Below are 27,126 nucleotides of genomic sequence, written 5' to 3'. Positions count from 1 at the left end.
CACAACCCGCCCAATGCTAAGTTTTACTGTTTTTTTTTAAAAAAGTGTGTGTGTGGTGGGGGAGCTCAATTGGTTAGAGCGTTGTCCTGATATTCCAAGGTTAATTTCCAGCCAGGGCACATACAAGAATCAACCAATGAATGCATAAATAAGTGGAACAAATTTTTTTTTTCTCTCTCTCTAAAATCAATTAAAAAAAAAAAAGGGTCCAGCCAGACCCTGTGCCAGGGCATGGATACTGACCGCAGCACTGGAGAGGGTCCCAAGGCTCCTGCTGTGTGGCATGCCCCCTCCCCACTGGCTGATTGTGAGGGGTCAATGCAGACCACACTGTTAAGTCCCCAGAGTACCAGCATTTCTTGCCCTTCATCTCATGTGGGACAGACTCATTTTACATTCATGTTCTGGACTCTACAAGACCCCTCTGGATAGTCCTAGGATTCAGCTCATCCCCAAAGTCATTCGGGGGTTGCTGGGGCCTACCTTTGCCTCCAGGCTCCTGCCCTGAGTTTGGCCAAAACGGTAGCAATGCTGTGATGTCTCTTTCCCCTTGAGGTGGACATGCCTGGCAGTGCATACCTAAGTCACACAGCTGTGTGGTGGCCAGGGAGTCCCCCTCCCGAGGTGGACTGTATTTCTCATAACCCTGGGGCCTACTTCCTGCCCCTTCACACAGCACTGGGAGGGCATAAGCCCAGGACAGCCCTCTGTGCTTCTACCACTCTGTGGGTGGCCAAGCTGCAAGACAAACGAAATGTGGGTGGAGCCTGCTCAGGATTTTGGAGGCCCTGGGAGGCCTAGTGGCTGCATCCTGACCATCAATTTATCTACAGAGGGCAGGGTCTGGGCCAAACTGCCAGCAGCCAGATGTTGACAAGCCACTTGTGGTTAGGTCCAGCTGCCTCTACCTTTCTGAGACCAGGTGCTTCTTTATTTTCTAAATGTGAAACAGAGACTGGGGAACCACCATGTGGCTAGGAGAGAAGATAACTCCCTCTCCTGATGAGCAGCTGGGAGCCAAAAGTTTATTCTCCTATTACAGTTCTGGAATCCTGCAAGCTTTCCCTCTTTAATGCAGAGCAGGCTTAAATTTGGAGTGCTCCACTTTGATCAATTCCTGCCTCCAGCCCCCAACCACTATTTTAAGAAATACATTTTAAGTGGTGGCCTACAGCACACATACCAAAACAAAACTGTAACAAAAATGTAGCTTTAAAAATGCTGGCTGCAACCTTCCACATTGATTCTTGTCCTGCTAATAATCTGCTACTGTTGTTTACAAATAAAGGTCTAGTTGCTGGCTCCTTTTATATGCTGCTTCACCCACCTGTTGCGTCAGTCCCCAATTTTTTCACTCTTGTTATTTTGCAAGCACCAATGGCATCGCCTGACATTTCTGTTTCTTTAACTTTTCTTTTTATAGGCACAATTCATGCTCTTTACAGAAAACTTGTGAAAGTAAAGCCCCTCTCTCAGCCCTTATCCCCTCCCAAAGACAACCCCTGTGATTGCTCTTTCTCCCAGGTCTGTAGACCCGCTTCAAGACCGGAGGAACAGCATTTTTCTGTGATGGGAATCACACCGCACTGAGCTTGTTTATCTGGCATCAGGTTCTCAAGTTTTCCAGATAACCTAAGCATCAAGTTTTAAGAACTAACACTTTTTTTTAACTATTATGAAAGCAACTCTTCAAAGAAAAGCTTGAGATATAATTCACATCATATAGTTCACCCTTTTAAAAAGTGTGTCATTCAGTCCCAGCCAGTTTTGCTCAGTGGTTAGAGCCTCGGCCAGAGGACTGAAGGGTCCGGGGTTCGATTCCAGCCAAGGGCAGGTACCTGGGTTGCAGGCTCAATCCCTGCCCTGGGAGGCAAACAATCAATGTGTCTCTCTCACATCGATCTCTCTTATTTCTCTCTCTCTCCCTTCTACTCTCTCTGAAAAGAGAAGGGAAAAATATATCCTCTGGTGGAGATTTAAAAAAAAGTGTATAATTCAGTAGTTTTTGTATATTTCTCTAACTCCAGAACATTTTTCTTTCTGTGTACGCTCCCCCTCAGTTCACTCTCCAGCTGCGGGCGGGGGGCGGGGTGTGTGTCTTGGACAAGTCGCCGGCGACCTGCGCCTCAGTCTCCTGGTTTGGAGCGCGAGGCACCCAGACCCCTGGTGGTGCTATGGGAGCACTGAGGCCCGGATACTTGCGCCCGGGCCCCCGTCACGTGCGAAGCTAGGTCACGTGCACAGCAGGCGACAAGTGCGTCCCCGCCCCCTGGGCCAGCGCCCCCTGCCCGGAGCAATTGCTGTTCTATTGCACTGTAATTAAATTTAATCTGTAAGTGGCGCAGCATTTTTCTGTTAAACGCACTGTGTCGTTTTCCCGTCCCGCACTGGCTTGGCGTCCACCCGGAGCCACGCCGCCCCACGCAGACCCCTAGGGAGACCCGAGACACAGGAAACACGGGAAACTCCTCCAAACCCTGCAGCGAGGGCCGCGCTGCGACGCATGCGCGCGGCCGGCGCAGCCCGAGAGCACCAGCGCGCATGGGCCCGGGCGCGTCCATTTCCCATTCCCCCCCACGCCGATGGTTCCGCTCGCGGAGGGGGCGGGGCCACGCGTGGCGCGAAAATCGGCGCGAAGTGCCTCCCCATTTCCGTCCGCCGCGGGGTTGTTGCCGCGCAGCTCCCGCCGCCCGCCCGGGCCCCAGCCCGCCATGGCGCAGCGCCGCCTCACCGACTTCTTCGCGCGCCGCCGCCCCGGACCCCGGGCCGCGCCCTCCCGGGCCAAGCCGACCGTGCGCACCCCGAGCCCCGCCAAGCTCGCGCCCCGCGCCCAGGCTCCCGCATCGGGCGGCAGCCGGAAGCGCCCCCGTCCGCCCGCCGAGCCCACGCGCGACGAGCCCGCGCCGCCCGCGCGCAGGAGGCTGAGGCTGCCCGCCGACGAGGTGAGGGCGCAGGGCGGGCGGGGCTGTGCGGCGAGCGGAGCAACGGAGGCGGGGCGGGGCCCGCCAGGGAGGGCTTCTGCAGAGACGCACCTCGGGGGTGGGGGGACGCAGACCTGGGGCTGGTTGCAGAGGGGACACAGAGCCCCAGGCGGGAGGGCTGGGTCGGGGCCTGGGCGGAGAGAACAGGCTGAGCGTCTTTGCAGGAGCTGAGTCTGAGCTGCCAGGCCAGGGTCCTGTGGCCACCGTAAGCTTTGAGCAGGGGAGCCTGCGACTCTGACATGCTGGGGGAGGGCCAGAGCTGGGTAGGCCCATAAATCCAGGCCCTTCTGCAAGGCTGGATCAGGGGTCAGGCCTTGGTAACTGTCCTGAGAAGAGGGAACAGGTGGGTGGGCCAGGCCCCTCCCTTAAAGGGGGGGGTGCTTCCAAGAGGCTGGACTGAGGGCAGCAGAAAACCCTTTCTGTAGAGCCAGTACACCGCAGGGTCTTCTCATTTGCTCACTTTTGGGGGTCCTTTCCCCCAGGTCCCTGACCCAGGCTCTCCAGCTGCCCCTGGCTCCCCGGAGCACTCCTTTCCGAGCAAGAGGACAAAGAAGGCTGCCCTTTCAGCAGGTCAGCTTCCCAGACTGTCGCCCCAGGAGGACAAGGTGAGGAGGCTGGACCGAGGGCTGGGGAGGGGGGTATGGGGTGACTGGCTGGCTGACAGCACCCTGTGTCTACAGGTTCCCTCGAAAGTCACCTCTGAACTCAAGTCGTGCCTGCAACGGGCCCGGGAGCTGGGGGCACGGGTCCAGGAGTTGAGGTCAAGTGCCCAGAGGAATGATGCTGGGGAACCCAGTGAGCTGGAGGCCAAGGGGCACCCAGCAGGGCCATGGTGAGTTTTGGGTGGGTGGTCAGGCACCCCAGGAAAGGGTAGGCTGGTGGGAGTCCTGGTAGGGGCAGGGGCTGCTCCATCAGGGAGCCAGCACAGTCAATAGGCCACTTAGATCTCAGTGCCAACACTAGCCCTTCACCCTGCTTCATTTGTAAGAGGGTGCCAATTCCTGCCTCAGTGGGCCCTTATGAATTTCAAATGATATTCACAACCAGTGGCTATTGGGTATTTGCTCCCTGTTCTCATATTTGTTCTCTCTAGGTTCTGTGGTGGTCAAGTGCCTCTTAGAGATAAGAAAACCAGGGCTGGGGGCGTCCAGGGACCCCCCCCTGGGTGATGGGGCAGGACATGATGGAGCTGGGTTTGAAGCCACCCTTTTGTCTCCTGATAATGCTTGTGATGGGGAGCTGGGCATACAAGGAATTTGTAAACTGGTGTGCAGTGTGTCATGGGGGCAATTTTGCAAGCCCCAGCTCTGGGATATCCCTGGCTGCTTTGCAAGCCATGGGGTCCTAGAGAGGGTGTGGGTCTGGTGCTTCTCTCAAGGCCTGGCTCCTCCCCTAGCAGTGAAGAGAAGGCACCTGCCTATCAGCGCTTCCATGCCCTGGCTGAGCCAGGGCCTCCTGGCCTTGTGCTGCCCTACAAGTACCAGGTGTTGGCCGAGATGTTCCGCAGCATGGACACCATCGTGGGCATGCTCTACAACCGCTCAGAGACTGTGACCTTTGCCAAGGTCAAGCAGGGCGTCCAGGACATGATGCGCAAGTGAGTGGGGTTCCTTGGAGGGTTGGGGGCTTCATCCTATAGTGGAGGCTGACTGACTGAGCCCTGGCATCCTCATCCCATAGGCGCTTTGAGGAGCGCAACGTGGGCCAGATCAAAACCGTGTATCCCACCTCCTACTGCTTCCGCCAGGAGCGCAACGTCCCCACCTTCAAGGATGATGTCAAGAGGTCTGATTACCAGCTCACCATCGAGCCGCTGTTGGACCAGGGTGAGTGTGCTGTGGCTGAGTCCACTCGTCTCTGAGCCTTGGTTTCCCTACCTGTGACCCTGCAGTTTTGAGCATGGCTGTGAGCTGTAGGGTGCTGGGTCCGTTGTCTGAGACCCGTGGTGTGGGGCTTGGCAACTGGGTAGTTCTGACCCAGGGGCTTAGGCTTGGACTCTCCCTGCAGAGGTTGGCAACACGCCCCCCCAGCTCACAGCCTCCCACCTCCTGCAGCGGCGACAGGTCTTCAGCCAGAACTTGGTGGAGCGTGTCCGGGAGCATCATAGGGTGAGCTGGTGACCCCAAGATGACTAGCTCAGTTTTTGTATGAGGTGCCTCCTCTGTGCTGTGCCTTGTGCTCTGTTCCCTCTCTCAGTGCTTGTTCTTACAGCCTCGTCTTACCCAGCAGGAATCAGGCCCTCTTGAGAGACTGTTCTAGAGTTCTCTTAAACCACTCACCAAAGCTGGGTCATAGCCTCATATGGATGGGGGGGGTGGGCAGGGGCTGCATGGGGATCCTGGCCCTGGTTCCCAGGTGAGGGAGTTTTGCCCTAAACACAGGATTGGGGAGCTCAGGGATGCATCTTCAAGACTTGGAAGGTTGTGATGACTACAGTGGCTGTTGATGGGTCCCCTACTTGTGCCTGAGGGTACCCAGCTGGGATGGGAACCTGGATAGCCCTGCTGCACCCCAGCCAGATGTGCCCAGGGTCATCTGGTACCCCCTTGTTGGACAGGTCTTCCTGGCCTCCCTGAATCCTCCCATGGTGGTGCCCGAGGACCGGCTGACACGCTGGCACCCCCGCTTCAACGTGGACGAAGTGCCTGACATCGAGCCTGCCGAGCTGCCCCAGCCGCCCACCACAGAGAAGCTGGCCACTGCTCAGGAGGTGCTGGCCCGAGCCCGAAGTCTGATGTCACCCAGGGTGAGGCTGGCCCCCGTCTCCCAGGGAAGGGTAGCCTGACCCCCACGTGGGCACCTGACAAACTCTACATGTGGCTGTGGGCCTCGGGGGTAGTGGGATGTGCCCTTCCTGTGTTTAGAGTGCTGCCCATAGGCAGGCTCTACCTAGGGGTGCCCAGCACAGGCCTCTGATGTGCTGGGGTGAACTTGGACGGGACATACAAGGCCTCTTGGGCAAGGAGTCCATGCAAGAGGGGTGTGAAGGGCCTACCCTATGGCTGGTCCAGGAGAGACTTCTCCTGACCTCTCCCTGACCTGCTGCAGATGGAGAAGGCCCTCAGTGACTTGGCCCTGCGCACAGCTGAGCCCAGCAGCCCTGGATCCTCCAACCTGGTACTGCCAGCCACCCCTCCGGCCACTCCACCTGCTCCCCTGAAGGGGGTGTCCCAGGACCTGTTGGAGAGGGTGAGTGTTTGGGATTCAGGGATGGGGTGGAGTGGAGCCAGCTGTCCACTGACCACTCCCCATGCCCAGTGCAGATCCGGGCCAAGGAGGTGCAGAAGCAGCTGGCACAGATGATGCGGCGCCCAGAGCAGGAGCAGAGGTTGCAGCGGCTTGAGCGGCTGCCTGAGCTGGCCCGGGTATTGCGTAGCATCTTTGTGTCCGAGCGCAAGCCAGCGCTCACCATGGAGGTAGCCTGTGCCAGGATGGTGGGCAGCTACCGCACGACCATGAGCCCAGGTGCGTGTAGGGGCAGGGGCCACTCCCCATGTTCTCGAGTCCTAGATGAGGGTGAGCACCATAAATCTGTACCATTCTCCACACCTGCTTATGTGCATTGGGTGGGCATAGCACCATTTAGGTCACCTGTCTCCCCTTGGTTCATTTAACCCTGCAGTGTCTTGAGGCTGTCTCCCTCTCACAAACCTGGCATTTGCCCTTAAGTTGCCCTTGAGGTCCCATGGGACCACCCCCTCCAGGAGGCTTCTGGTCCCACAAAGCTGCAGGGCACCTCTGCTTCAGGCTCTTTGAGGGCTGGGACTTGTGACAGGCTCAGTGGGAGAGCCACCCCCTTGGGAAGGCTGCAGTCACTGCCCTGGTCCCCAGGGCAGTCCTTCTGTCCTGTCAGTTTACTCCTTTGCTTCTGGGTACATAGACTTGTCCACCCTGGAGTGGGGGGCTGGGAGGGGAGAGCAGGGGCTGAAACTAAGGAAGGCTTGTTGACAGGACTGAGGTGAGAGCAGCACCCCCTTATAGATGTGCATACAGTCCCAGAGGTCTTGGGGGGGCAGGCCCCCACCTCATGAGGCCCCTCTCTCTGCAGGGGAGATGGAGAAACACGTGCAGCTCCTCTCTGAGCTGCTGCCCGACTGGCTCAGCCTCCACCGCATTCGTACTGACACCTATGTCAAGCTGGACAAGGCTGCTGACCTGGCAGGTGTCACTGCACAGCTGGCCCGCCTTGCTCGTGCTGAGGAGGTGCTGTGAGCCTGTGGCTGCACACCAACATGCAAACGTGGGCTCAAGGCCCCAGCCTGGTCCACGGTGCCTGTTTTATTCTCTAAGAACACAATGCACTTTGCTCTTCTGTTCCAGGCTCCCCGCAAGTGTCAGTGGCTGCACTAGGCTCTGGCTGCAGGCAGGACCTGGGGGGGAATTCTCTGACCATTGTGGGTGGTACACCCACCTCATACAGCATGTTATTAAACTGGTTTCTCTTAGATGTGTCTCTGCTGCACAGAGTGCAGGTGTGTGTGGGTAGGGTGGCTTTCCTGCCAGCATGGGTTTGGGCAGTGTTGTTGGCAGAACAACCTCCCCCCACAATAGGGATCTTGAGACCTGATCCTATATTATCCTGGTGGGCCCAGTGTCATCACAGCAGAGGTTGGATGATGGTACACCATTGGCTTTGAAGATGGAGGTAGGGCAATGAGCCAAGGAGTGGAGAAACCAGCCCTGTCTGTCTACACCTTGGTTTTTAGAATAGTTGGCTCTCTATATGCCACTCAACTGACCAAGCAAAAAGAGAAAGTTACATTGTTAATGTGTACTACATAGTTGGCCCCAGGATGGTTGCTTTGTACTGAACATATACAGACTAGTAATTATTTCCTGAACAGTACAGTGTAACATGACTTCCATAGTATTAGGTATTATAAACAACCTACAAGTAACTTAAAGTATATCAGAGGATGTGCAGAAGTTATATGTAAACAATGTGCCAGTTCATGTGAGGGACTTGAGCATCTTCGTATATTGGTCTTGGGGAGGTGGTCTTGGGATGAAACCCCCGTGGACACAGAGGGACAACTGTAAGATAAAGTTTTAAACCACCAAGTTTTGTGTCTTCTGATGCAGCAGCAATGGGAAACCATACCAATTTGAGCAGCATCTGCTTCCTAAGTTGGTCTGCTCCCCCACCAGAAAAGAGAACCACAAATTGCCACAAAAGCTCTGAAGGCGGCATGCACACGCACACACCCAGACCAACTGGCCCCAGCACCTCCCCCACCTCTTGGTCCTGAGGCCCAGATCCCACCCTGGGCACCTGAAGAAACACTCTAGCAAAGTTGATTATTCATGTTCTTATAATTTCACTATAAAAACCTGAGCAGCTTTGGCTTGGCTTTGCCCTGGGCTGTGGCTTCAGGCCTTTGCACTTCCAGAAGCTGCAGGACAGTCCCTGGGTGCTGGATATAGTCACTCAACCACAGGAATGTATAAAAAAGTCCAGGTGGGCAGCGAGTACCCTTGGCAGCCAGTGGAGGCCATTGTAGTGACAGAGGCTGGACCTCTCCTTTTCTAGCTGGTGTGGGTCAGGGTGTTGAGGTCACTCATACTGCAGAAGCGAGAAAAAGGGCACAGCCCCCAGCTTCTCCCTGCCCTTCAGTGAAGTCAGCTCCACCAAGCTCACGCATTCCAGCACCTCAGCCTGTAGCTGGCCCAGCAGCTCACAGGCTGCTCGCATGGTTCCTGGTGGAAGGGGTGGGGGGAGGAGCAGAGTGAGGCCCCCATGTAGGCTGGGCCACCCAGAGGTTGGGGGAGGAAGGAGTTGGCATTGCAACAGGGCTCCCATCTGGCAAGGAGATAACTAGTGTTGAGGACTAGTCCACTTTTCACACACATAGCAAGGCACTTCCACTCCCACAAACTCCCCAATACCAAGCCGTCTTTGCTTGGGAGAGACCCTTACCACCAGTGGCCAGCAGATCGTCCACGACTACCACCTTTTGCCCTGGCTCCAGGGCGTCTCTTTGGATTTCCAGGTCAGCCTGTGGATGGGAGGAAGCAGGTGTGTGGTTGGCACATCTCTGAAGACCGCCTTGGTGTGCAGAGCCCAGGAGCTGACGAGGGGCTACCACCTGAGCCCCGGTTTCAACCCTCCCTGCTGTTGCCTGGCTTTGTGAGCCTGGCCCAGCGTCTCAGCCTCTCTGAGCTCCCATGTCTGCTCCAACAATGGCAGCTCTATTTGATTCTACTTTTCCTTTGGGGTCCATGGGAGAAGCCCCCAGACCTCTTACCTTCCCATATTCCAGTGTGTAGGAGGTGGACACGGTGGGGCCTGGCAGCTTTCCACGCTTTCGGATGAGCACACAGCCCAAGCCAAGTTCCTGGGCCAGGGAGGGGCCAAACAGAAAGCCTCGAGAGTCTAGGCCTGTTGGTGAGAGCTGGGGTGTTGGGAGACAGCATTGGGGATCCCACAGATGAGGGCTGGATAATGACAAGTAGTCACTACAATGACACATGGTGCCTGGCTTTGTTGGTGCCACCTAAAAGGCCAATGACATCCATTTAGGGAATGTTGACCTACCATGCACAGAGACTGCTGGCTGCTGGGGCAAGGTACTAAGTCCATTCTACTTGGTGGAGTAAAGAAGTGGATGGCCCTGGGGAAGTCACCTGACCTCTTTCCAAAGCTCAGCTGTATAGCTAACTGAGCTGGTAGTAACTGTGCAACATGTTAAGCACAGGACTCTAAAAGCAGTGTCTGCCCCCAGGAACTTCTCCAGGAGAGGCAGCGACAGGCCATCTCTTGCAGTGTACTGAGATGTGACAGGAAGTGTGAGGGAGGGCTTCCTAAAGAACCCTCTAAGGGGTCAGTCCCAGCTGAAGAGGGGAACAGCACTGCTGTGCCCTCCAGACAGAGGGGATAAATGGGAGGGTCAGGGGGGTCCTCCCTGATCTCCGCAGGCCTTCTGGAAGCCCCACCCTGGGTCAAGGGCGGGGCATAGCGGGTGCTCAAAGCAGGCTTGTAGAAGGGGAACGAGAAAGCTCGCCTGACTCTCTGGAACCTGGTCAGACACTCCCTGGGGAAAGTCCCCAGCGCTGGAGACGGGAACTGGGTGGGAGTGAGCTGCGCTCAGCCCTGTAGCCCGCAAGGGGGTAGCCACCCAGCAGAAGCCATTCCCCAGGCAGTCCTCTCAAGGCTGCAAAGTAGGGGGTAGTGGGTCCATCCCCACAGCCCACGCTAGAGTTATCAACCAGGCACCGTTCGGGCAGATCTCCTGAGGGGCCCCACCCCGGAGGACCTCCCCCAAGCAGAGGTGGAGCCGTCGGGCCTTCCCTCCCTCAGCCTGACTCAGGAAAAAGGAATCCCACACGACCAGCGCCCGGGCACGGCCCGGACTTAGTGACCCCTCCCTCTCCCGATCCCGACCCCCCACTTGCCCGCGATGAAGTCGATCTTGCGGCCGTGGGTCTTCTTCAGGTGGCTCGCCAGGAGGCTGATGGAGGCGCGGAAGGAGTCGGGGTCCTTCAGGAGGGGCGAGATGTCCCTGGCGCACAAGCACAGGCCTGGTGACCCCGGGGCTGGGTCCTGGCGTGGGGGTGACGGCTCCCTGGGGCAGAGCCCAAGGGCACCCTGACCGCCCCACTCTCCGCGCGGGACAAGGGCCCAGGCCAGCGGGGCCCAACGCCCAGCGGGGCCCTCGGGTGCCCTGCCCCGCGTGGCCCGCCCGCGCGCACCTGAACAGCACGCCCGGCGTGGGGAAGTCCGGGAAGCTGCGGATACGCCGCGCCACCAGCTGCAGCTGGGGGTCCGCCATGGCCGCCTCCCTCGCGTCGGCAGGCAGGACGGTTCCGCGGCTCGGAGCCCGGGCGGGTGGGGGTGGGGGGGGCGGGGGCGGGGCGGAGCTCCAGGGGCGGGGCGGGGGCGCCAGGGGCGGGGCGGGGGCGCCAGGGGCGGGGCGGGGGCGCCAGGGGCGGGGCGGGGGCGCCAGGGGCGGCACTCGCCGACTCCCGTAGGACTTCCGGATTTCATCGAGTCTTTGGTGCCATCGATTTTAAGCCGCCTGCTTATTTCCTGCACCCTGAACAGACGCGCCCCCGCGTCAGGCACGTTCGCGTGGGGCCGAGGCGGGAGTCTAGGTGGACGGAATACAGCGTCCACGCAGGCCCGGCCGGGTTTCCCGGGGAGCCCTCGTGCGGATTCGCCCGCCCGCGAGCGCCTGGCAGGGATCCCCGGGCCGTGGGCGGGTGCACGCGGGCCCTTCCCTCCCCGGGTCTTCCGGACGCTGTCCCGGGGGGGCCCCACTGAGCCCCGGCTGCGTGGCGCGAGGGGGCGGACAGGCGGGCGTCGGCGCACACCAGAGGACACCCCAGCGCGGACTGCCGGGCTTCCCTCCAGGAGCATTTGGGGTGAATGAGGGCTGCCGGAAGGCGGTATTCGGAGGAGCGTAGTGCAGCAGCCTGGGGGGGGGGGCAGAGTTGGGGCGCGGTTCAGGGAGGACCAAGGAGCCTGGGATGGCCTGGCTGGGGAGGGGCCAAACCTAAGCGGAGGCTTTTGGGAATGTGGTGCCCGGCTTGCGGTGGAGGTTTGTGGTGGGAGGAAGCCTTTCCCAGCCTTTCCGGACTGGAAGGGGGAGGAGGCTGGAATGCTTGGCCTGGCTGGAGGCCCACCCTTGTGTCTGTGGAGGAAGCTGAGGGGAAACACCACTGCATCCTCCCTCCAGGGTACCCAGGAGGGGCAACTTCCCCCAAACAAACTCATTTTAAAATACAAGAGCTAAAATGCTTACTTTATTCTAAAACCTTTTTCTTCATAATTTCCCAACTTACAGCAATAGAGCTTTGGCAAGATAGTCACTGCAGATGTGAAAACCCCACTCGGTGGAAGAAGCCCCACATGCCTTCAGGGCAGGGGCCTTGGAGCCTGCCCTTGGTTGCTCAGGCTCTTCTGATTTGGGCCGGTGAAAGGGCTCTTCATGCTTTGCCACAACAGGTGCCAAGGGGAGGAGGGCAGTTAGGATGGTTGTGAGGCACAGACACACCTCACAGTGTGCCGGGGTTAGAGGTGTAGATCCCTAAGAAAGGAGGAAAATCAAGGATGCTGACATCCTCATGTTCCAGGGAAGCAGCAGCAGCAGCTGTGCCCACTGGGCAGGGGAGGCCTTGGCTATGGAGGATCCAGGTCAGGGAGGCCCCCTGCCTCCTCTCCCTCCAGGTGGTGTGGTACAGGGAGGTGGGGCCGGAGTGCCCCTTTTGGGCAATGCCAAGGGGCTCAACAAAGGATTGGAACAGCCTCCTTTGACACTAGGGCTGAAGTGCTTGAGGGGACAGCCAAGGGCATCCATTGAGAGTCATGCCCTCCAGCTCCTGAAGGTGGTAAGAGCCAAGTGGGAGGATGAGACAGGTGGGAGTATTGAGACCTGTTGGCAGGCAGCTCAGGGATTGATGTAGAGCCTTAGGCTCAAGGCAGCAGGATGAGATGGGCCAGGAGGGCTGAGGAGTGACTCCAGGGCCAGGTAGTATAGCCTTGCAGGTCCTGCTGCTGGCTGCAGGTGACTTCCCTCATGGTGGGCCGGGCAGAGAGCAGTTGAGACTCTTCCAGTGTGGGAGCCAGACCCTTCCTACCCCCAGGCACTTGTAGGGCCAGTGGGAGGGCCTAGGCCTGGCCTGAGCATGAGCAGGTACTAGTGGGGCCAGGAGCACTTCTCAGGAACTGACTCTGGGGGTGTCAGGCACTTCCCTAACTTTTCACAGCCTGGAGGTGCCCAGTTCTGGAAAATGAAAATTCAGAAAGAGGACGTGTAGTTATCTTACACACTTCTATACTCAGCAGTTTCTAGACTCTCCCTCTGCCCAGGCCCTAGCCCGAACCCTTTGTTATCCAAGGGGACCATCTGCTAACTGCCTCAGTCCCCTGGAACTCAGTCCTCAGTTCCAAGTAGAGCAAATGCCAGGGCCTGCACATGACCCATAGAGAAGGAGCTGCGCACTCCAGCAAGGGCTGCGGGCTTCATACATCTCCCCATGATTTCCCACCGAAAGCTCTTTCATTGCCAGGATCCCTGTGACTAGGGAAGAGCCGGCCTGTTTTAGTGCAGCCCTAGCCCAGCTGTGTACTTTAATGTGCAGACTTCCTTTATGTGGCCATATTTTTCCTGGCAACAGAAAGGGAGAGCCATGACCCTAAACCAAAACCTTCCTGGTTTTGCCATGTTTCCCTAGTGTCAGGGGGTGGCCTTGTGCCACAGTCAGGGGACTCAGAATCACTCTGGAGGCAGTACTCTGGGACAGGATCTCAGAGTCTGAGTGTTACTGAATCGGACCATCAACAACAGGGAAAGCCCTCTCCTGGCCTGGCTGCCGGTGTCTGGACAGGTTTGGATAAGGAAGCTGTTCTGTTCCTGATCTCTGAGGCAGAGCAGAGAGCAGCAACTGAGTGCAGAACAGATTCTGGGCCCAGACTGCAAGTCTAGGGCTTCGGGAGGGCCAGCACCTTGGGTGTCTGTTGCTCAGCAGGACAGCCAATTACTGCTCAAAGAACACGATGGGACTGGTCTTCTTGTCAGAGAGGCAAGAGGACACCACACTATGTCCTTACCTGGGCTGGCCTGGAAGTGCAGGGGCCCCAGAGGTGAGTTAGAGGGTAAAAGTGTGTGTGGGTGTCTGAGCTGGGGGGCTGGATGTACGGGGGCCAGGGCTAAGCTTGGGGATGTGTGTGAAGAAGGGCCCAAGAATTGAGAGTGGAACCTTTCCTCCACCCAGGGATTGAGGAAGGCCAGGGGTATGGAAAGGATGAGCAGGGGACCCTTAGTCTTTGCACACGCTCATCCAGACCCACAGGTGCTCACACACATATAAATCCACACACCCCTCCACTTACTGCTCACTTTATGCCTGGAGGCTGACCCACACTGTTCCAGCTTGTCTGCCGTGCATCCGGGTCCCTAACTTTCTCCCATTCCAGAGGTGGCCAGGCTGCAGCAGTTCCCGCGGGGTCCAGGAGATGGCGGCAGCACCCTGGCCAAGTCAGCCACCTCCCCTCCAGTCACTAAGACTGTCTTCTTAAAGAAGCTGGGACTCAGCCTGTGTCCATACGGCAGTCACCAATGGGAGATGGTGTGTTGGGGGTGGGGACAGCATCACTTTCACAGAAGATCAAGCCAGGGCATACAGACCCACAGAAATTGCATCCTCCCAGCATCAACAGCCACGTATGTACAAACCACTTACCATGACCGCCTTGTTACACACATTGAGCTGGGGCTGTCCAGGGACCAAGGCCTCCTGGTGCTGCTGAACAACTGGGGTGATCCTGCGAAGGACGTTCAGGTACTCGGTGCTGGCAAAGCTAGAGATGAGAGAGCAGCAGGTCACTGAGGTGGGGAGGACACCCAGGTAGGCTATCAGATAGGCTACCTGGGGCCCAGAGGGCCCAGATTTGTTTCTTAGGCGTGGCTGGCCCTGCTGCGACTGCCACTGTCTTGGGGACCGCCTGACATTGTTACCCTCAGGTCAGCCCTGCTCCTCAGGCCTCCACACCAGTCTGACGCTTCCTGCTCTGTGGGCTGCACTCCCTCCACGCACAGCCCCAAGCTGAGTTGGTCTTAGGCGTGTTTCATGTCTTTCCAGGATTCTGTGGCCAAATGCACTGGGAAGGATGGGTTCAACCAAGTTCAACAGTTTTGGGACAAGGCTTCTTGGAACACAGTGTGAGCACAGGGGGGAAGCTCCAGGAGGCCCTGCATTCAGCCCTGAACAGTTCAGCTCCAGGGTCTTCTTGCAGAACTGTGCCCTCTAAGTGACCCTGGGCAAATCATGTCCCAACCCAGGTCCCAGCCTCCTCTTCTGGAGCCCAAACATGGGTGTTGTGGGGCTTGTGAATAGGGGTGTGGGCAGGTACCCAAGGGGGCCTCCAACTGGGGCAATAACCCTGAACACTGCAGCACCCCCAAACAGTGACAACGTGGATCTAAGGAGGGCACTCTCTGGTGGGTCTGTTCATACATCTTTGCTCCAAGCAGCAGGCCCCATAACCTCAAATTTTGGAGAATGCTGAGGCGGGGAAGTGGTGCCAACTGGCCACATAGCCAGTAGAGATAGGGGCCAGATTTGTACCAAGCGTCCTCCACCTCAGCCAGCTCACTGCTTCAACCTTCTTGGGGACATTTGAGCCTAAGAAGCCACATCATGTGTGTTGCCATGGGGAGGGGATCATCAGAGGCTCAGCCGCCATCTCTGCTGTCCTCATGACCCACCTCGAGGGAACTTGAGCCTGGGTGCCCAGGTTTGCTCCAGCCGTGGAAGAATCAGCAAGACAGGGTAAAGGCATGCGGGCAGCAGGGCAGGGCTATGTGCTCTAACCACAGTCTGCCTATAACAAAGCACTGCTGGACATAACTTGGGGGACACTATTTCATCCATGGCATTGGCTCTCCACATCCCCACAGTCCCAGGCCTCTGAGCTGGATAAAGCTCTAGTAAAGTGAGGTGCCGCTGAGGAAGCCCCCACCTTAACCTCACTAGGAGAAGCTGTCACACCCAGCAGGCAGCTGCCCTGTTGAGGGCTTCAGTGGGTCTTTCTGGGCTGCCCTCTACATCCACAGTGCTGCTCATCATGGAAGAGGGTGGCCATGTGGAGAGGTTCCTGTTCACCCCATGACTGGACCATCACCCTCCACCAAGGCCATCCCCAAAGGCAGCTTGGGGCAGGGGTCATGTGTGTTGCCAGACCACACGGAGCTGAGACACAAAGGTGGAGATGGGGGCACCTGAAAAGGCCATGACACACATGCCCGACACGGGAAAACTGCAGTACAGGTCCCAGAGCTCCAGGCAGAGAGGAGGTCCCACACGTCCCTTCCTGCATTTATGCATCTCCAAGTGTCCACAATGTGCATGTCTCTTCTAGAAAACTCAGCATGTTGGCATATGCCTGAGTTAGCTGGGCCTGGCTAATGTTTCCTTGGTAGCTTCAATGCGTTCTTGTACCCCACTCACCTGAGGGGGTACCTCTCGCCTGGGTCTTGTCCCAGGTGGAAGACGAGGGGTAGCTTCGTGTGCTCCTCCTGAGTGTGGGTGGTGACTCCTGAGACATTCTGTCCAGGGCAGAAGTCAATGCCCTGAAACAAGAGGCAGGGAAAACAGATGAGCCCTGTCTGTGTGCGCTCCTGTGGCCGGCTGGCCAGTCCGTCTTGAACGAGTCAGTGGTCAAGGCCCGAGCAGGCCTGAGGATGGGATCCTATAGGGTGGAGCCTTCCCACCACCCTGGGCCCCAGAGCGGCTGAGCAGTTATGCCCTGTGTACTGTCCCCTAGTTATTTGGAGGGGAGGAGGTGGTGAATCTTTAAAGTATTTTAGTTCATCTCACACCTTGACTGCCTCTAATTTCTAGAGCAGCAATTTTCAACCTTTTTCATCTCATGGCACACCAAAAAATATATTTTTTGCCGATCTGACACAAAAAAAATAGGTATAAATTTGATTTATGCACAATGGATGGCTAGTGTTGGTTGTCATTTTTTAAATTTGACAATCTAAAGGAAAAGAGGCCAGTGCCCCTGACTAAATAGTCAGGTACTGCATGTTTTACAAATTCTTGTGGCGCGCGGGGTGAAAATTGCTGTTCTAGAGCAAAGCTTTTCACCACTCTATCCATCTGCCTCATGGCTCAGCATTCCCTCAAGACTCCTTCCCCAGTGAGAAGGGACCACAGGCCTGAGAGCTAGAGATATACAGAGACAAGAATGGCCCACAGGTGACCCAGATGCCCAAGTTAACAGGCAGGACCCTAAAATGACAAGTTAATATGTTCAAGAAAACAGGAAAAGATGGAGCAGATAACACCCAGCTCCCCAAAGGCTCAGGTGTGGCACCCACAGCCCTATGTGCAAGTCCTGCTCCAAGCTGCCTCTGCCTCCTGGCTTCTTCATAGTACAGCCTCTGATGCGCATCTGGAATGAGTTTCTTATGTCAGTATGTGGCCTGAGGCCCTAAGGTGGCCTTGAGCCAAGGGCTCCCTTGAATCTGTGACCTGTGGTCTTGCAGCTCTGTTCCCAAGGTCTGAAGGTTGTCCCTGGGGCTCTCTGACTTGGGAAGAGGAAAAGCCCCCTGCCATCCTGGGGGAACTGGGTGAGGCCAAGGGCCCGGCCCTGAGGTACTAGTGACTCCTGGGCCCTGCAAGTGGCTTGGCACCAGTCTGCAGCCAACACACGGCCCTGTGGATAGGTCTGGAGAGGTGGCCATGGTCCATGTATGGTAACTAACTGAGAGTGTTAGTGCCGTTTGATGGACAAACCATTTCTAACCCCTGTGTCTATAATGGACAGTTGGTCAGTGAAGCAGTTCATATTCTGCTTTTCAATAAAGTAGGGAAGTTAGGAGCCCATGAAATTCCATTTATCTGCACCGAGCAGTGAATTTCCGAGTCAGGGGCTGTAGTCTAAATCATTGAGGGCAGCCAACAGTGGACATGCAGGGCTTCCAAAGGGGGTGACCTTTGACCTTCTGGGAGTAGAACTGCTAGAGAGCAAAGTGGGAAAGATGACCGCATGTAGCATAAAAATGCTGAGTGGTTGATGGAGTAGCATCTAAGTCTAGACAGAGGACTTAGATGGTAATATGGATGCAAGTCAAATAAGCTATTTAATTACGATCCCACTAATTAGTACAGGATTTTTCTCTTACAACTGTTGTCTGTGAGGCCTCACCCTGGGGGCACCACAGTGTAGCTAGCCTCTTCACTCTCCTGGACCTTTCCCCCTTCCTTCAGAGCAAGTGAGACTGCAGGTCATAGCACTGACTTTTGGAGGGTGGGAAGGGAGGAGGGGCAGGAGTGTGCCCTTGGAAATGCAGGTCACACATGTTCTTCCCTCTGGCCTCTCATGGTGGGAGGTCGAGGGCTTGCCTGGGACAGTGGCGTCAGGCCAGGCAGGGGAAGATGCTCCCTCCCTCCTCCTTCACCATCCAACAGTCATGAATGGACGAAGACCTAGAGCTTGAGCTGGTGCACCACCCCACAGCAGGACCCCAGGACTTGGGAGGGGGTACCAAGAGAGGTTACAAGGTGCCCAGAACAAGCATGTAGCTTGGAAGCTAATAAGGTCCACTCAGGTGTCCCCCAAACCTGGGGACCACAGACTGCCATACCCACAACTAGGTCATACCTCAGGCCTCTCCCTCACAGCAGAGCCAGCCCAGGACTGGCTGTTGGGCCCCAGCTGGGTCCTGTGTGGACTCTGAACAAAGCTGTCCCACCCAGCTGGGCGTGGCTCAGTGGTTGAGCATCAACCCATGAACCAGGTGGTCAGGGTTCAATTCTGGTTTGGGCACATGCCCAGGTTGCGGGCTCAGGGGGCAGCCGATCAATGACTCTCATCCTTGATGTTTCTCCCTCCCTCTCCCTTCCTCTCTCTGAAATCAATTAAAACATATTAAAAAACAAAACACAAAAAGTTGTCCCTAATGCGTTAATCGTCTGGAGATGACCAGAGGAGGATCGAAGTCTACTTGGTACGCAGGGGAGCTGTTGATGGCCACGGGTCCTTTAGAACTTCATGCACTCCCTTAGTTTTACTGACCCCTGGAGGGAAAAGGGCCATCAAAATGACAGTGCCGCTGTCCCCCACAAATACGTTGTGATGCAGTAAACCCACAGCCTGATCCTGTGTCTACCAGCCAAGGGCCTCCCCTAATGTTTGCACACAGTGGAGAAAGGAGTTTTTTGTGCTTCACCTCTCAAGAAGACAAAAGCTGTACAGACCAAACCAACTCAGGTGCTCTCACAGACAACCCTTAGAGAACGGAAGAAGTGCATTCGGCTCAGCACTGTGGGTTGGGGGGCTGCAAGAGTTGGGGGTATCACCTGGATGCACTGAGGGGACCTCTCCTGACTCATTCTAACCCCACTGTGAAGATGGTTGGGTCAGGACAGGCTGTGCAGGTACTGTACTTTTTGGACACTCTTTCTGGAAAAGCTCTCCCAGCCCTTTTAAAGAGTTCTGGGTGGGTGGAACCTGAGTTGTGTCACGGGTCAGGGCTGATTGGACCCTGCCCCCAGAGGCCCTGAGAGCCCACATGGCAGAAGCCACAGGGAGGCCTGAGGGGCAGCTCCCAGAACACCCGCCATATCCACCAGCTGGGCTCAGACTCTCAAGCAGCTAACAATGGGGATCCTAGAGACCCAGGGATGGGGGGAGCTGTGGGTGTGATTAGGAGGGGCAGGGAGGGAGAACTGAGGCCATATGACTACCCCCTAGGGTCTGTACACTGCCAGCTTCTGGGTCCTTTCTGGGTGCTCCTACAGTTTCTCAACCCCTGAGGCAAGCCAGGCATGGCCCTGCCTGTCAGGGGACGGGGACAGGATGTGGTGGCCACAAGTCAGAAGGGCCAAGTAGGGGCTGGGGAGATGAGTGCAGGCCAGGGGATATGGCTCTGCTGTGCTGCTCATTGAGAGTTCTAGGAGAGGCCAGGTTGGGGGTTGTTGTCAGAGTCTGACAGGCCCACAGGACACGAGTTCAGAGGACAGAAGATTGATACAAAGGCTTGTGTGGTCCAGCTGAGCCTGCCCAATGCCAACGCGTGCTTCTGATTACAAGTCGGGGATGTTCATGGGTATTGGGACGCATGGAGGAAGCACACACTGTCCTTGGCTCTGCCCAAGTGCCTATGTCTGCAAGGCACCTGGGTCCAAGAACTGCACAGGTGGCCCCTGGCCATGCCACCCATCGAGCCCAGGACAGACCCAGGATCCGCTAAATCTGCAATCTGTATCCCAAGTGGTGCAGAGTGTTCCAGTACTTAAATTTTTCATTAACTTAAATTGCTTTTCCTCCCAATTAAGGCACATTAGCAGGCTTTTCTCGTGTCTAAAGACCTAGACACTGGGGGCAGGGGGGAGGCTGTGTGTAGGAGGAGGCAGTAGAGAGAAGACTCAGGAGGGAAAGGCAGGTAGGACAGGCAATGGAGAGAAGGTGCCCTGAGGGGCAGCAGTCCACGTGCTGAGAACTCTGGGGCCCAGCATGTATGTGGCATTTCACCCACAAGCCCTTGGGGCAGACACTGGGATGCAGACACTATGATAGCCCATCCAAGGGGCCACAGAGCACCTGACCAGGCCTTAGAGGGGGAAAACAAGAGGGGGTCGGGGGAAGGCACCCTGGGTTCACCTGTGCCCTAAGGTGTCTGCCTTGGATCTGGGTCTAAGCCTGTCCTGAGGCTTCCTTTTCCTACTCTGGGTGGCCTGAGAGAGGGTGGGGCATCCAGGATCCTAAGGGGCTGTCCTTGTGGCTATACCATGGCACCCCAAATCCTTCTTACCATAGATAAACCCACAAGGTGGGAAGCATGGGACCATGTGGCCCTCTCCACTCCACAGAAGCCTCCTGCTAGCCTTCTCTGCCCAGATGCATCCTCAAGGACCGGGTATGGGGGTGTAAAATCCACATCCCCAAGCCCCCTCACCTGTCTGAACTCCTCCCAGGAATTGGTCCAGGTCCAGAAGTGGGCCTTGTACTGGCCAAGGGTGACTGCCATCAGTGTGTTGCCACGGTAATAGAATATAGGCCTGTTAGAGATGAAGGGGAAGGGCCAAGTGATATGAGGCTCGCAGGCACATGGTTAGGGCTGAGATTTTATGGAAGTGACCATGCTGAGCTGCGGTGGTCCCTGAGACTGCAGGGGAAGGTCATGGCTGTCTGTCATTCTGGGCTTTGGGAGGCTGGGCGCAGAATGAAGCAGTAGCAGACAGCTGCCAGAGGCTCAGGTCCCATTGAGGGGCAGGCAGCTCACTGAGGCTACAGCCTCTGGCACCTACAGCCTCTGGCACCTTCCCTTCCCCACAGTACACAGGCTTTTGTGCCAGGTTTCAAGAGAGAAAAAATAAGCAATATTAAATAAAAAAAAAGAACACAAGCCTGTCTAATCCCTGCCCTAAACCCAAAATGGGTAACTGGTCTCAAGCTGAAGAGAAAGTGACTCTGGACACGAAGCGTTCCAGTGCAGAGGTAGAAGGTAGGATTTGGCCGGTCTACAGGGGTTTGGGGTAGCTGGTGACTCCAGCAGAGGGATGTTCCTTCCTTGCCCACAGTAAAGGCAGAAGTGATGAACCCCATAGGGAGGATGCATTTCATGCCAAAATGTCCCAGAGGTCTTGCATCCCTGTGCCCCAAGCCAGCTGCGCAAGGAAACCTGTTATCTCAGCCAGCTCTGGCTCCATCACTTGGTCAGTTGGTGCTGGGAGGCTGGGCAGGGGTGAGCACCCGACTAGAACTAACCTGTCCATCAGCTGGCCCTGCAGCATGGCAGGGAGGAGGTCGAGGCCATCGATCACCCTGTCACTGGGTGGCTCCAGGCCTGCGAGGGACAGGCTAGTGGTGAAGAGGTCCATGATGCTGCCCAGCTGGTGGTTCACCTGAAATGGACACAGGTGGACACTCGCTCAGGACACCCTGCCCTGACCAGACAGTGGCCAGGTCCCTGGGTGTGCATCCTGCTGCTGTCCAGCTGGGTCTATAGAGACATGTGCGCTCACAGATGTGCACATGCAACCACATCCCTTACAATGTGTCCACATACAAGAACACCATGTACATGTGTTTATGTATTGCCAGCCCTATCCACTTCACCTGGCCTGGTCCCTGTCCCACCTGACTCCAGACTCTCCTAGACCTCCTCATGTCCATGAGTGTCTGGATGAGTGTAGCTGCCACACAACTCTCCTACCTCAGGGCTTGGGGGGATAGTGGCCTCAGGGAGATCAGGGGCTAAGTGGGGATCAAACCAGCCTGACCCTGTCCCAACCCCAGTGCTGAGCCCTCGCTGCTGCCCAGTGCCTGTGAATGGGAGCCAGACAGAAGGTAGAAGATGCAATCTTCCTAGGGAGCCAACAGCAGGGCCCCACCTGAGGAGGTCTGCCCTCTCTGAGCCCAACTGCCACATTTTAACACTGACACAAGTGCAGGTAGGAAAAAGAACCCTGAGGCCCAGAGCAGTGTGGAGAGCAAGAGGGAAGGGAGGGAGGACAGGAGGGGAGAGCGATAGACTGGGAAATGACAGGCCATTTTCCAGAGGTTGAGCCCTACCAAATGAATGGTTCAACTCCAGAGAGCCAGCAGGCGGTGACCCTTTGGATGGGCCTAAGAAGCAGACCTCTCCTGGCAAGGGGCTGCCCACTGGTGTCAGGCGCATGTGTTTCCCACACATGGCTCCACCTCATCCAGAGCCCACCCAGTTCTTTCAATCCTAATTCTGCATCTGGGGGCAAGAGCCGGTCAGTGGAAAGAACCCTGGAGAGACTGTGGGTAGGTCTGGCAAGGCAGGCACCTCCTCGTTCCCACCGTCCGCCAAGACCTCAAGCCACTGCCCAACTCTGCACTTCCCACAGCCTTGGGCACCCTCTACATGAGGGGAGACGACAGAAACTGAGCACACATGGTAAGCCCACTTGTGTCACTTGTTCTGCAGCCTGGGGTGGGAGAGGGGCATGAAGGTCAGGGTTTGGTTCAAAAATTCTGTGAGGCAGAGGAGAGAAGAAACATTCCAACAGCTCCCCTTCCTTCTCACTTTTTTTTAGGACTAAAAAAAAAAAAAAAAAAGTAAGAAAGAAAAAAATCCAGATGCTTTAACCCTCTGGAAAAATAAATGAGGAGATGGCGGTGCTGGGTGGGGGTGGGGTGGTGCGGGAAGGAGCAGATATCTGAAGTCCTCTCATATCAGCACAGAACAGCTGGGTGCACTCATGGAAGATGCTCTTTTTGAAAAATAGACACTCTCAATGTGCACATAATGCCTTTAAGAAAATGCAATTTGTCTGCCACGGGCCTGTGGCAGGAAGTCACCAAGGCTGTTATCAGCACTTTCAAGACTTAACTCGGAATCAAAGGCTACAATTAATAAAGTCACCCCACCAGGCGTGAAGGGGAGAGCTAAATATTTGAAGCTGGTTGGACAAATGGCAGGGTGTTTTAAAATAAAATCCTCTCACAGTTATCACAGGGTGCAGGCCTGATAGCCCCGTCTAATTCAATTTCAGTGTGTGCCATGAGACATGGTGCAGGGAAGGCAGCTGAGCAGCTCGGTGCGATGTTCTCCCTCCTCTGAGGAGCAGGGCCCAGAGGGGCAGGGAGCCAGGCAGGCAAGGGGCAGAGGATCCCAAAGGCTGCAGCTTCCCACAGGCACAGTGGGTGGGGAAAGCGGTCCTAGGAGAGAGAGGCAGTGGGGGAGGTAGGGGCTCCACACCCCACACCACACACCTGGGGGGTCTGTTCCAGCTCTGCCACCTGCCAGCTGGGAGATCCTGACAAGAGACTGCCTCTCACTGGACCTCAGTTGCTGACATATAGAATGGGGGTGATGACAATGATGATAGGCTCTCTGGGGTTCTCCCCACTGACCTGGCTTTTGCCCCAAGATCCAGAATGGAGGAGTGAAAGAACTGGGTGGGCTCCAGATAAGGCCCCAGTTCTGGACCCTGTGAATATTTTTACTCACACAGAGAAGGGGAATTAGGCTGTCAGTCAGCTGACCTTAAAACAAAGGCTGATTCTGGCTCACAGGGTGAGCCCAGGGTAATCACAGGGTCCTAACACTGGGAAAGGGGCAGGACAGCCAGTGTCAGGGTGATGGGGTGACAATGAATGGCCACAGCTAGCCTGGATCATGGAGGGAGGAAGGGAGGGACTGAAGGCCAAGAAGCCTGAAGAGACAAGGAAACAGGTTCTCTCCTGGAGCCTGTAGGAGGAACCAGCTCTATACCCCTGATTTTAGCCCTGGTGACGGTGCTGGACTGCCAGCCTCCAGACTGTGAGAGAACAAAGGTGTATGGTTCTAGCCCTCTGTTGTGGTGATGGTTTCAGCAGCCACAGGACTCAGAGGATCCTGAAGGTACTGCCATGAAGGCTGAACCGACACCAGCACCATGAACGGTATTCTCTGGAGAAGCTCATTAGAAGGGAAAAAAGACGAGTTGAGACAGTGACTCACATGCCTACAATCATTAGTCTCTAGCCCTCGAGGGTATCTCAGTCAAAGTGCCCAGTTAGAGAAGACCCCTTGTTCTCAGCTGAGGGGGGTGGGCAGAGTGAGGGCTCTGAGGAACAGGACATGCACCTTGTCCAGCAAGATGACTGGGCCGCCCAGCCCTGTGGTTTGCACCCATGCACTGCAGACAGATCCCAACCACACGGCCAAGCTGCTGCTGTCTCTGGGAGTGTGTCCACAGAACAGCAGCCTGGGAGATGCACTTTGGAAAAAAGGGTTCTATGGCTTAACAAAATTTTAAAAACTCAGCTTGCTGTATGCCTCTTCCAGAAGTTCACTATACACATTAGCACACTAAAGGCTCTGAAAAGTCCTGCAGGAATGAAACTGGTTCCACTTAGTGGCACTCAGGACTGCCACATTAATTAACCACAGATGCCTCCTCCTCCCATGGCAGCTACTAACGCCCCATGCCATGTCTGTGGGGGACCATTCCAGTGCCCACCCCACACATCCTTCACTCACCAGCTGCCTCCCTCAGGAGGGGCCCTGTTTGGAGGAGAGAAGTGAGTAGAGAGAGTAGGCCCACATGGGGGCCGAGTCTTCACACCCCAGGATGACTGCAGGCCCGGTCACGTGGCCAACCTCTGACTCACCTGGCCTGCAGGGATGCGCCCGGGCCACCATACAATCGCAGGCTCCCTCATCCCACCTTCAAATGTGGTCTGCTTCCCGCACAGAAAGGGGCCATTACTGCCTCCTGGGGAGGGAGAGTTGTTGCCCATCAGCTATCTCTACTCTGAGTCCCCAGGGCAACACATGCCTTACTGGGCACTTTCCTGCACCTGGCCCCCACCCAGCAATTCAAAGGTGACACTGCTGATACACCGAGGCACCAAGACCATTATGGAGGCAAAGGACCAGCTACGAGGTTGGGACACCTCAAGATGGCTCTGACCCAGGTGACTATCCTAGATGCTCTGGTTGTGATGTCATGCCCCATTTTTTTGGTCCTAAAATGAAGAGCAACTACTCAGAAACAGAGCATGACCACTCCCGTCAGCACAAGACAGACACTCTTCCAGCAGAGCCACTGACATCCCGGCAGCAGGCCACTGGGACTCTTAGTCGCTTTTTAGGTACAACCTTTCTTCTTCTTCTTTTTTTTTAATTCCTCACCTGAGGATGTTTTTCCCATTGCTTTTTCAGAGAGAGTGGGAGGGAGAGAGAGAGAGAAACATTGATGTGAGAGAGACACATTGATTGGTTGCCCCCTGCACATGCCCAGACCAGGGCTAGGGATCAAGCCTGCAACTGAGGTACATGCCCTTGGCTGGAATCGAACCCGGGACCCTTCAGTCCACGGGCTGATGCTCTAACCACTGAGCCAAACCGGCTACGGCAGGTACAACCTTTCTTAAATGTTAGTGACAATGAGCGTCCATGTGTGTTTGGGGTTGAGGAGTCTAGTTAAAATGCATCAATCCCTGGGTCCCAGGAGGTGTCCCATCATGGACAGGATTCAGATTCCTTTCTAACAAGCCCTGCTATGAGCAGGTGGTCTCTAAACCATGCCTGGGAAACTGTCAGAGAGCAGAGCTCCTAGCCCTGGCTGATCAAACGTCCCATGGCTCCCAGAACACAGAGGACGGTTCCTGAGGACAAACAGGGCGCCTGCTGCTGCAGCATAAACTGCGCAGAGCTCACCTCAGGCCCCCTGAAAGTAGAGAAAACAAAACAGAGTAGTGTTTTTCTAACAGGAAGCTCCACAGTTTGTCCCTGCACTGGAACTTGAACGCCATCTCCATGCATCAACATAGGCAGATCTTGGGGAAAAAGCAGTAATGATCTGTAGGGACAACACAGGAGTGCAGATGGACTCTGTCACATGTGTGAATGCAGGGACAGTGAGGAGGAGAGATGTGCCACGCTGGGGACTGGCTGCTCCTGGGAAGGTGAGAGCTCAAGGTGCTGAGGTGGCTCACTTCCTTCCTCCCATTTTTCCAGGTCGCATGGTGGGTACATGGATTTTTATTCATTGTCATTTGTACCTTTTTAGAGATGCACACAGAGTTTCTGTCCGTATGAACTATTCCATAATGTAGAAACAAAGACCAAAGACAGGAGGGTGACTAAGTTCAAGCCTGGACTGGGAGGCTGCTGGTTCCAGCAAGGCTGGGCTGTCAGGGGAGGGCTCTCCTGAGCGTCCCATTCAGGGGCCAGCAGGGACATCAACATTCAGCTGGCTTTGGGCCTTTGCTGGGAGACAGGGGTCCACCCCTTCTCTGGGACCATCAGCTATACGAAGACGAAGCTCCTCCAAAAGTGGGGGAGGCCCACTGACCACAGGGTCCCCCGGTGCCTCCCTTTGCAGGCCTGTCCCCATGGGGTTGCCTGATGTCCTTCCAGAGCTGTCTGACTCAGGACCCTGCTGAGGCCCTGGCATTCTTTAAAAAGAATAAGATCAGCCCTGGCTGGGTGGCTCAGTTGGTTGGAGCATCGTCCTGTACACCAAAAGGTGGTGGGTTCGATTCTTGGTCAGGGTACATACCCAGGTTGCAGGTTCAATCCCTGGTTGGGCATGTACAGGAGGCAACTGATCGATGTTTTGCGCGCGTGCTCTCTCTCTCTCTCCCCCTCTCTCCCCTTTACTCTCTCTAAAATCAATAAAAATTGTTAAAAAAAAAAAAGACGGTCAAAAGATAAAAAGATATACAACCACTAGGGTAAAACTCTTACAGGACACTGAAATACCAGGGTGCATGCAGCTACCTCACTCCATAAGTTGGAAATCAGAGCTTACTGAAGGACCTGGAGCCATGGCCCTCAAGAGGCCTGTAGGCCTGGCTCGGACACAGAGGCACAGAGCAGGTCTGGGGATGTGGGGCCCCCTCACTGCACCAGGGGCTCTGGGTGCCTCCACTCACAGCTAGCACTGCATGGGTAGGGGCTTGGTCCCTTCCTTCCTGGGTACCACTGCTCATGAGGGATGGGGGACCTGAGCTTGGCTGCCAGGGAGGCTGGAAAGTATGTCTCCTGCATCTTTAGCTCCTGGGGAGATGGTCATTACCACCACCATGAAGGAAGGCTCCTTAAAGTCAGAAAAAGGTGCAAATGTGGCTGGTTAGACACGTGACAATGGTGACCATGTTGTACCTAAGTTTAGAATAAAAACACTGATGGAGAAAACCAGCACTTTAGAGGGGAAAGCCCAGAAGTGA

At 56.0% G+C, this 27,126-nt stretch overlaps 3 protein-coding genes across 5 annotated transcripts in view; 1 reads left to right on the top strand and 2 right to left on the bottom strand.

Annotated features, from left to right (window-relative positions):
* Positions 1-2,711: 2,711 nt before the first annotated feature.
* On the top strand, positions 2,712-7,426 carry CDT1 (chromatin licensing and DNA replication factor 1). The gene is made up of 10 exons (XM_087827395.1): positions 2,712-2,942; positions 3,464-3,586; positions 3,662-3,813; positions 4,378-4,578; positions 4,662-4,807; positions 4,989-5,089; positions 5,539-5,727; positions 6,030-6,170; positions 6,245-6,446; positions 7,030-7,426. The coding sequence occupies exons 1-10, from the start codon at positions 2,712-2,714 to the stop codon at positions 7,191-7,193; spliced, it is 1,650 nt and encodes a 549-aa protein (XP_087683521.1). The 3' UTR covers positions 7,194-7,426.
* Positions 7,427-8,279: 853 nt separating this feature from the next.
* Positions 8,280-10,768, bottom strand: APRT (adenine phosphoribosyltransferase). Of its 2 annotated transcripts, XM_016197702.2 has the most exons (5): positions 10,671-10,768; positions 10,374-10,480; positions 9,227-9,360; positions 8,899-8,977; positions 8,280-8,678 (listed from the first exon to the last, which is right to left on the bottom strand). In XM_016197702.2, exons 1-5 carry the CDS (start codon positions 10,748-10,750, stop codon positions 8,536-8,538), a joined length of 543 nt encoding a protein of 180 aa, XP_016053188.2. In that variant the 5' UTR covers positions 10,751-10,768; the 3' UTR covers positions 8,280-8,535. The 2 variants fall into 2 exon arrangements, with proteins under 2 accessions (XP_016053188.2, XP_087682750.1); XM_087826624.1 differs by lacking the exon at positions 10,671-10,768 and having other exon boundaries at positions 9,227-9,475; positions 10,374-10,461.
* Positions 10,769-11,693: 925 nt separating this feature from the next.
* The window catches only part of GALNS (galactosamine (N-acetyl)-6-sulfatase), a 29,963-nt gene continuing 14,530 nt past the window's right edge, over positions 11,694-27,126 (bottom strand). The window contains exons 9-14 of one of the 2 annotated variants that reach the window (XM_016221065.2): positions 24,562-24,665; positions 21,202-21,338; positions 20,390-20,492; positions 15,930-16,051; positions 14,163-14,280; positions 11,694-12,007 (exon numbers count right to left, since the gene is read on the bottom strand). In XM_016221065.2, the coding sequence (XP_016076551.2) occupies positions 11,759-12,007; positions 14,163-14,280; positions 15,930-16,051; positions 20,390-20,492; positions 21,202-21,338; positions 24,562-24,665 (833 nt within the window). In that variant the 3' untranslated portion in view covers positions 11,694-11,758. Of the gene's footprint in view, positions 12,704-14,162; positions 14,281-15,929; positions 16,052-20,389; positions 20,493-21,201; positions 21,339-24,561; positions 24,666-27,126 lie in introns of both variants that reach the window. The other variant, XM_016221066.2, reaches the window with a different exon arrangement.

This window comes from Miniopterus natalensis, chromosome 18 (genome assembly GCF_054644295.1).
Source record: "Miniopterus natalensis isolate mMinNat1 chromosome 18, mMinNat1.hap1, whole genome shotgun sequence".
NCBI lineage: Eukaryota > Metazoa > Chordata > Mammalia > Chiroptera > Miniopteridae > Miniopterus > Miniopterus natalensis.
This window is presented reverse-complemented; position numbering and strand designations above follow the sequence as displayed.

Coding starts and splice junctions, on each gene's coding strand:
- APRT (XM_016197702.2), bottom strand. CDS start 10,750: ATGGCGGACCCCCAGCTGCAGCTGGTGGCGCGGCGTATCCGCAGCTTC. Junction 10,481..10,670: donor ACGCCGGGCGTGCTGTTCAG/GTGCGCGCGGGC, acceptor CTTGTGCGCCAG/GGACATCTCGCCCCTCCTGA. Junction 8,978..9,226: donor ACACACTGGAATATGGGAAG/GTAAGAGGTCTG, acceptor TCCCATCCACAG/GCTGACCTGGAAATCCAAAG.
- CDT1 (XM_087827395.1), top strand. CDS start 2,712: ATGGCGCAGCGCCGCCTCACCGACTTCTTCGCGCGCCGCCGCCCCGGA. Junction 3,587..3,661: donor TGTCGCCCCAGGAGGACAAG/GTGAGGAGGCTG, acceptor CTGTGTCTACAG/GTTCCCTCGAAAGTCACCTC. Junction 5,728..6,029: donor GAAGTCTGATGTCACCCAGG/GTGAGGCTGGCC, acceptor GACCTGCTGCAG/ATGGAGAAGGCCCTCAGTGA.